Raw genomic sequence first — 9,771 nt, 5'->3', positions numbered from 1 at the left:
TGTGATGTAAGGGATAGAAAGAGAAAGAGAAAGAGAAGGGGGGGGTAGGTGTGGGATTGACCAAACCCCCTTCACGCATACACCATCCCCTCAAGACTTGCCATGTTCCTTTTACTCTTCCAATTACAAAGGCCACTTGCAAACTCCAACTAATATTTAAGCCCTTCAACCCCCTCCCATTCTTCCCTCAGCTTGAGGTTCCCTTCTTCAAAGAGAACACCAAGCTTAAGCTAGACCTAATAGTACCCAACTACGTTTAACTCCCATTTCAATCCCATTCTTTCTTCTTAATTACTCTCAAGTCCCTTAATAATGCAGACCCTCAGTCCTCCCTCTTCCAATACTCTTAACTATCTTAACCGGGCGCGTCCCACCGTTATTCGGGTAACTCCGACCCGAATTATCATCAAATGTGGTTACGGTTTAGAATCCGCGAGTTTCTCTCATGGATTCGGATCCACCAGAACAGACTGGCAAAGCTCTTGTGCTATCTTGGCCAGTAAAGTCGTTTCGCAGCAGGAAGGTTCTCCCGCCGGCGATAACAACGGCGGTGGTGCCGACCATGTCGGCGCCGTCAACGGCCACAAAGGTGCCGTAACGGATCTCAACCTAGTCCCCATCGGAAAACTCGACGGCAACAACAAACCACTTCCGCCTAAGCCACTGACCATCTCCGACCTCTCGCCGGCTCCGATGCACGGCTCTCAGCTGCGCGTGGCGTACCAGGGAGTTCCCGGCGCGTACTCGGAGGCCGCCGCCGGCAAGGCGTATCCGAACGGCGAAGCCATCCCGTGCGACCAGTTCGAGGTGGCGTTCCAAGCGGTAGAGCTCTGGATCGCCGATCGTGCAGTTCTTCCGGTGGAAAACTCCCTCGGCGGCTCGATCCACCGGAACTATGACCTCCTCCTCCGGCACCGCCTCCACATCGTCGGCGAGGTTCAGCTTCCGGTTCACCACTGTCTCCTCGCACTCCCAGGGGTCCGAAAAGAGTACTTGACCCGCGTAATCTCGCATCCGCAAGCTCTAGCTCAGTGCGAGCACACGCTCACCAAGCTCGGCCTCAGCGTGGCGCGCGAGGCCGTCGACGACACCGCCGGAGCCGCCGAGTTCGTGGCCGCAAACAACCTCCGCGATACGGCTGCAATCGCGAGCGCACGCGCGGCGGAACTCTACGGATTGCAGGTACTCGCAGACGGAATCCAGGATGACCCGAGTAACGTGACCCGATTCGTTATGCTGGCCCGAGAACCCATAATTCCACGAACGGATCGGCCGTTCAAGACGAGTATAGTGTTCGCACACGATAAGGGAACTTCCGTATTGTTTAAAGTGCTTTCAGCGTTTGCTTTTAGGAACATCAGCTTGACCAAGATCGAGTCCAGGCCTCATCGTAGCCGTCCGATTCGCGTTGTTGATGATGAGAGTGAGGGAACCGCGAAGCACTTTGAGTACATGTTTTATATTGATTTTGAGGCTTCTATGGCTGAGGTCAGGGCACAAAACGCTCTTGCGGAGGTTCAAGAATTCACCTCTTTCTTACGAGTGTTGGGGAGTTACCCTATGGACATGACACCATGGAGTCCCTCCTCTTCTTGTCCCCGGGGGGGAGATTAGCATTACTTTCACCTCTTTCAAAATCAAAATTAATATATGATTGTGCCATGTATATCAGTCATTATGAACTTTCAATTTGTGAAAAATGATAAGAAAAGAACCCATATTGTTCCGACTCCCATTTTACGGTGTATATACATTGCAATTAATGTTTCTTGTATTGTTATAAAATTATACGGGATTCATGTTAGATTATATAGTAAAAAAGAAATATAAATCCTACGTACTTTGATACGTAGATAAAATAGCCTCGGAAACATTACTTATTTACTTCCATATATATTTTCAGGGTCAGGATCATTTTACACCAGTGTAAGTTACACTCTCAATCTTGACCATTGATTCCACTTATATCTAAGGGCTTTAATTTTTTAGTAATATGATACAAGTGGATCAATGCTCAAGATTGAGTGTAAGACTTCTAACTCTTACACTGGTGTAAGAATATCCTGCTCCATATTTTCATGTTTGTTTATTTGTTTTTTGGTTGCCTGTGTTTTAGAATTTCAACTTTTTTCTTTGATTCTTGGATTTTCGAAGGAGTTAGAGTTGTTAAGGGGAGCAGATGGGGAAATGGCTGGTTGTGTTATTCAAGAGGGGGTATGTGCATTGTACCTTCTTGTTTAAAGCGAGTGATTGCATATTTTGGTCAAAAAAAGTGTTAAGGAGTTAGGTGCCTTGATAAATATTGTGTATCACCAAAATGTCCTTATATAGCGGGTGTTTCTGTGTGGTGGCGAATATTTAATGTTTTGAGGTTCTTGGACGTGTAAAAAGGTATATATGAGAGAGGATAGAATATTATGGGCCGTTTGCGGAATTTGTTAGGATTCCTCGAAAATTGTAACTGGTAATCTTATTTATCTAAGTTTGGTACAAGTTTTTTAAAATTTTTCCGGAAATTTGATTTTTTCCGGATTTTATTTTGTGTGTAAATTTTTTTAAAAAAATCATCCAGGAATACCATTCAAAAGGTGGTATTCTAAGATTTCTATGAAAAGAAAAAATTTAATACAACTAAACATAGTATCAAGCAAATTAACACAATATTCCCAGGAATATGTTAGTATACCAAACAACTTTTTGATAACATTTCCAGAAAACTCATTTTCTCATCATATTCCTGGAAATCATAATTCTCGGATAAAAAAAAAAATTTCCTCTGCAAGGATCGGCATCTTACTGGGTAATTTTATACTCAGTCTTGTATTTGATGATTAACGTGTATATACATGAAGCAGAGGGTTATGTTACAAGTCGTCTTTTTGCTACAATCTTTTTCTTTTATCCGTTGTCAAATTCTTATGTCACTACGGCTCTTTCATTTACCTATCTACCCAACAATTTTTCAATATCGTTATTCTAGTAATGCTTTGTCTACATATTTTACAATATTTGACACTACTTTTTTATGAAAAACTTGTAAACTAATGTTTTTCATTTTTTTTTCTCTGAGTATCCTCCAGCACTAAGCGTGAAACTAATATCCTAAAGTAGGTTAGGTAATCAATGTTCTGGATCGACCTTTAGGGGATGTTTGGTTGAAGAGAAATTTTTCAAATAATAGAAAAATATAATTACTAGGGAAATGGTTGGAAAGTGAGTTTGGTAGGAAAATGTAAAAAAAGTTGTTTGGTTGGAAAAAAAAATTATCGGGAAAATTTGGAAAATATTATAAAGTCTATGTTTAATTTGAGTTAAAATATTGATGAGAAAATGAGTTGCAATTACCAAAATAACCCTTATAATTTTTTTTTTGTCAAATTTGGTGCCACCATGGAGGGTCATTTTTGTCAAAAGATTGGAGTTCAACTTTTCACTTTCTCATCCATCACAAAATACCACATTCAAAGTGGTATTTTGAAATAGTGATTTTCATCAAAATTTTCACACAACTAACCTTTCCTATGCATCTTAGTTTACTGGGGTAATTTTTGAAAAACTTATACCAAACATGTTAATACTTGATACCCACTCACACTTTCCCATCAATCTCAAAATAAATCTCTTACCAAACACCCCCTTACAGTTTAATATATTTGAGCTGGCTCTTATCACTCCGTTATTATTAGGGAATATTCCTCATTCATATATAGGGTAAATGATTTCTTTAATCAATGAAAATAAATTATCTCTGGTGAGCACAAAATGATGTCGTTTTGAGGTGAAAATCAAGGTATTTTTGTAATTATAATATATTGCAGGGTCATATTAGTCTTTTTGATTATAATTTTTTAATCTTATAACCCGAAAATGACATCGTTTTGTGCTCACCAGAAATAACTTTATCTCTAGTAATTGGAGAAATAGTTTTCCCTTATATATATCCTCTTGGTATCTGGTATATTATCATTTGTATGAGTTGTTAGTTTTTGTTTATGGGAAATAATTTTCTTATGTTGTAGGAAAATGCTTATCTTATGTTGTAGAAACAAGATTGTAAGTGGGACCCATAAGTAAGAGGAGAGAGAAAAAAAAAGAAATGGGACCCACCTAGCTTGTGTGTGTGTAGAAAATGTAGTTATCTTATGTAAAAGTAGATAAATATAACTCTTTGTTTATATCACTATTACTTTGAGCATTACAATAATATAGTTCATTCATTTCTATTTCTGGAGGGATATAGACGTAGTTCTAACTTCACAAAAACTCACTTAAGATAGAAATTTCCTCACAAAAATATTATACATATATATAGGAAAAGTATTTCTTCAGTTACTGAAGATAAAGTTATCTCTAGTGAGCTCAAAATGATATCGTTTTGGATTTTAAGATTAAAAATATAATAATAAAGATTAATATAACCCTGCAATATATTATAATTACAAAAATACCTTAATTTTTGTCCCAAAATGATATCATTTTTGACTCACTGAAGATAACTTATTTTATTGACGAGAAAAATCGTTTACCATATATATATATATATATATATATATATATATATATATATGCCCCCACCCAATTCAAAACTACACTGAAAAAAGAAAACGAAAATAAAGCTAAAGCTTGAAAGAAGTTGAGGTATAAGCATGCATTTGCTGTGGGGGTAGATTTTCTTATGTTGAAAAAGATATGATATGATTATGTGGGTAATCATAATCATATAAAAGTATATCAATAGTGATAAAAGAAGAAAAAAATATATATTAAAATAGATAATTACTAAATCATAACCGTTGATTTACTTTTATATGGTTATGATTGTCCCACATAATCGTATCATTTTTTTTAAATATAAGAGGATCCATTTTTATTTATTGGGATAGTTTAAGAATCCTGCAAAAATAAGTGGAAAGAGTATTATAAAATATTATAAAAATTGGATCTACCCGGCAGAGTCGGCCCGAAAATCAGCATGTAATCGGTCCGATTTTCATATTGGATCAACCATGTTAGAGAATCAGTGTGACCCGGCGCGACTCGACTGATTTTCGTAAAAAACCGATGACCCGGCCTGGTCTGTAAAAAAACAAAACAAAACTAGTTTGTTCTTATCAATTGATGTCTTCCTTTTTTTCACTCTCAAACACAATTATTTTGTTTTCTTTTGAAATATTTAAGTTATTTATAGCTTTTTTTTTTTTTTTTTGGTAAACATTTATAGCTTATTAACTTACATAGATTATGTACCTACAATACTAATATTATCTTGGTTATGTAATATGCATGGAATTTTGATTTGATTTATAGTTAGAGAAATCGTTTACTGAACCTGAAGCACCAGTATCACAAATATTATATGTTTGATTGATTTTTTGTTAGAAAATTATATGTCATTTATTATTTTTCATATTAAAATATTTGAAATTTGTATCATTTTTCCAAGTATTTAAATATATTTATAGTTTATTTAATATAAATTATAAATTTACATATACTTACTAGGTCATGCGATTGAACTAGTGACTCACTGATTGAATCAGTGACTCAGTAACTCGACTGGATCAATAACCGGGCCGAATTTAATAACATTGATATTATATAATGTATTCTGTTTCTTTTAATTGTAACACTCCAAGCATGGATAAGCAGGCAATAACTATCTTTTAATAGATTTTTGTTTCTATTTTTGCCGGAGGTTTTCTCCCTTTATCTATATTCTCTAGTCTTTCCTTAATAGGAACATAATTCATTTTTCGAAATCGTTGTTCTTTTTAAGTAAAGTATCCTCAACAAATATTACTAAATCTAATTTAATTAAAAAAAAAATTGACTCGTGATTTTTTTAAACTTTAAATAGATTCATGCTAGTCCTTTTGAAGAATTAACATAAGTCTTCTTTAAATTTCAGATGGATCACAATTTCAATTAACTGAATCTATTTTAAATTTCAGATAAACCACAAATATATTTTATTTCTAAGGAATTAAAATGGGCAACATAATTATTTTTGTTGATAACCCAAAAATATTTTATTCTTCCTTTTTTTTTTCTCTCTTACGTTCATTTACTGAAATATAACACCTAACACTACACTCTCAAATATCAAAAATTTCTTTATTTTTCCAAAAACTTTTTTTTCTTTTCAGAATATCATTTAATTTGATATATTTGACAGACATGTTTTGTATGGGTTGTCTCCAAACAAAAACTTCACATGGAAGTCCAAATAAACTCATGCTGATATGCTCTCATTATTGTGGAAGAGCAAAGAATATACTCCGGAAACTAAGCCTTTTTATTTATTTTCAAGTTATTATTATTATGGATTATATTATTATTATGTTATAAGAGGAGGAGACACTCCTATAGACACAATGAAAAGGAGAGAGAAAGTGAAATAAGGAAAGAAAAAAAAAGATTGGTGAACCTCATCCTTTCACTGTATTTGCAGGAGAGTGTCCATTTCTCCTGTAACATGAGAATAATGTAATCTTATTATTATTATTATTATTATTTGTTCTATTCCTGAGATAAAGATGTTCAGTTAGAGACTAATGAGTTTATCTTGGATTTAATGACTCTCTCGGGTATCTATGAGAAAGATACCTTTGAGATTAGTAGATTATTGTACACTAGTAGTAATGGTTTTGTCAAATGGGTAGTGTATGTGTGCGCACAATGATAACATAACAATAATAGATAATGTCTATACTTGTGAATTTTACCTTTTACTTATAAGATTTATGTGAGGGTAGTGAAATTTTAGACCTTTTGGTAGCTCTTTTGGGGGCCAACATTAGGTTTATAACTCTTGTATTAGGATTGGCATCAATCAAAAATTCTTTCCTTTATTTGGATTAATCTATGTTGTACCGACGCCGACTTGGGACATGACACGATGCGACACCCGACACGTTAATTTTTAAAAATATTAGATTTCGACATGTTAGGACAACTTTTGATATTAAATAATATTTTTAATTTATGTAGTATATATTATATTTTATATTTATAGTTTAACCAAAAAATAAAGGTAAACTTATAATATCTATGAATTTTGCAGAGAAAGATAAGATATCACAAATATTTATTTTAAACTCAATAAAATGATAATCGTAATACAACCTTTGAATCCTTTTTTGAGTATTTGCAACGCGTGTTGGAATGTCGTACATGACACGCCAAATTTTTTCTGAAGTGTCGATGCATTATAGATATCAACTTCCTTTTTTATTGCCCTTTTTTGAATTTTCTAAAATATGAGCTTCTTATATGAATTCATATTATTATTATGGGACAGGATATTCTTACACTGGTGTAAGAGTTAGAAGTCTTACACTCAATCTTAACCATTGATTCACTTGTATTCAATGGCTCACATTACTAAAAAAATTTAGTCGTTAGATATAAATGAAATCAACGGATAAGATTAAGAGTGTAACTTACACTGGTATAAAATGATCCTGACTCTATTATTATTATTATTATTTCTCACAATTCGGCATAATTTATAAATTTGTCACTTTCAAATAAGTTCCTGCAGAGAAACAGGGTTAGCAGCTCAGGCTTTGAGGCCCATCAACTTGTACGGGTGAAAGCGACGTGTAAGTATAATTATTATGCACAGGCCCATGCTGTCTCTTTGGTTTGATACGGAACGTGAATGTGTTACTAAGCTCTCTCTTTTTGCATAAATGTGTTACTAAGCTTCCCATAAATTAAACCGTTCATGATATGGCAATAGTGATTAAATATTATTAACCTTTTTCTTTTACATATTAATTTCATTAACTAATTAAATGAAATGAAATAATTTCTAAAATTAATTTAATGTATTCATAAATAAAGTACCAACCTGATAAAAAGAACAAGTTTATTGGATGAAAAAAATAAGACATTTATTCCTTTAACACAAAGGAAAGGATATCGTAATTACCAACTAGTGTTATTGTCGATCAATTTTATCGTTAGATCGTTATATTGATTTAATGATTATATTTATTTTCATTTTTATATGATTATGGTTCTCCATATTTAATATTTTATATTTATTTTCACCTTTGTATAGTTATGATTTTTCATATTTAATGATTTCATGTTAAATATGGAAAATCATAACCATACAAAGATGAAAATAAATATAATCGTTGGATCAACATAATCGATTTAACGGTGAAATTGATTGATAGTAACATTAGTAGTAACATGTTACAATATTTACCCCTTAACCCAAAGCCTAATTGCTCACCAACTCGAAGTGTAGGATATTCACATTAAAGATCGAGTTCAATATGATTGATTGTCAAAGCGAAGCATAAGTCAAAACTTAAAATGCGTAAAGACTTGTCTTTCGTGGGTTGGTCATTGTTTGTTTCTTACCTTTGTGCCAACAAATTTTACTTCTCATAATCTACGCTTTCGAAACTATTTTAAAAATCGGCCTTTTTTTTTTTTTTGGTATTCAAAATCGGCCTTTTTAGAATTCATCAACCTTGACATGAAAACAAGTTATAAGATCATTTCTCTTATATTTTCTTTTTCCTATAAGGTTTTTTTTATTGTATTTACCTGGAGGCATCAAAACAAAACTAGAGTAGTTATGAAATTTTCATAGTCTCGATGGGACACATTTTAGAATTTCGATTATTATTCGTGTTCTTTATATGTATCTTAAGCGTATTCTTTTTCTTTCTTTTTTTTATTTTTTTATTTTTGAGTTTTGACTGTACCAATTACCCATTTTAGGCATTATAAATAAGCGAATACTCATTTTAGTTTCCAAAAATATAAGTGATGTTTTGATTCTAAAAAAATAAAAATATAGTCTTTTATTTATTAATTTGATCATTTAAATATATAAAATAATATTAATTTAATCACTTAATTATATGAAATAAATGTAAAAGAATCAAAATAATATTTTTATTTATTAAATAATCCAATTATTAAATTTTTTTGTTATATTTTAAAATATTAATTTGTAAAATTTTATTTAATATTTTTTATTTTTTATTCTTTAGTTTGTGCACATACAACCACGTTACTGAAATTCTTATAAAAAATGAAATCCATTTACTGTATTGATTATTGAAAGTTAGTATTTATTTAATTCCTCAATTATGTTGTCGATATAAAAAAATGATTTTGATGCACTTTTTATGACGGGTGTATTAAATTGATGACAATTTTTTAAAAGACTAAATTCATATTAATTATTTGTATTTTGAAGGCTAAAATGAGTGTTTACTGTATTACAAATTCATGATATTGGTTCTCCAAATGGAACATATTTTCTTTATTGAATTCATAATCAACATTTAGAGTAATCAAGTAAGGAAAAAAAATTGATTACCAAAAAAAGAAAAAGTAAGGAAAAAAATTTAGTTTAATCAAGACCCAAAAGGTTTTATCATTAAATAAAGAGAAATAATTATCTCATGTTGCATGAGATAAAAAGACAAAATAGTGGAGTTCATTATTTTTTTCTTTTTTAAAAAAAATAGTGGATCTCACAATTTTATCTATGTTGCATGAGATTAATAGATCTCTTAAATAAATATATATGATTAAATGGTAGATAGTTTGGTAATGAATTTTTTAGAAAGGGAGTCAACAAAGTGTTAATTATAATTGGAAGGGTGATGAGGAAGGAATTAATATATGAGAGAATATAGTTTTTTCTTTTTTTTTGTGGGCGGCAGAATGGGTTGAGAAAGAGGGTTTGGTGAGGAATAGAGGGCATGATGATGAAAGGGGTGCGCGCGTAGTGGT

General features: G+C 32.3%; 1 protein-coding gene across 1 annotated transcript; it reads left to right on the top strand.

The window, feature by feature from the left end:
- LOC133288199 (arogenate dehydratase/prephenate dehydratase 6, chloroplastic-like) lies at positions 1-1,728 on the top strand. The gene has a single exon (XM_061485908.1). The coding sequence runs from the start codon at positions 313-315 to the stop codon at positions 1,612-1,614; it is 1,302 nt and encodes a 433-aa protein (XP_061341892.1). The 5' UTR covers positions 1-312; the 3' UTR covers positions 1,615-1,728.
- Positions 1,729-9,771: the final 8,043 nt, after the last annotated feature.

Source organism: Gastrolobium bilobum, unplaced genomic scaffold (assembly GCF_033153095.1).
Source record: "Gastrolobium bilobum isolate Gb01-03AN ecotype WA unplaced genomic scaffold, APGP_CSIRO_Gbil_v1 utg128178, whole genome shotgun sequence".
NCBI lineage: Eukaryota > Viridiplantae > Streptophyta > Magnoliopsida > Fabales > Fabaceae > Gastrolobium > Gastrolobium bilobum.
This window is presented reverse-complemented; position numbering and strand designations above follow the sequence as displayed.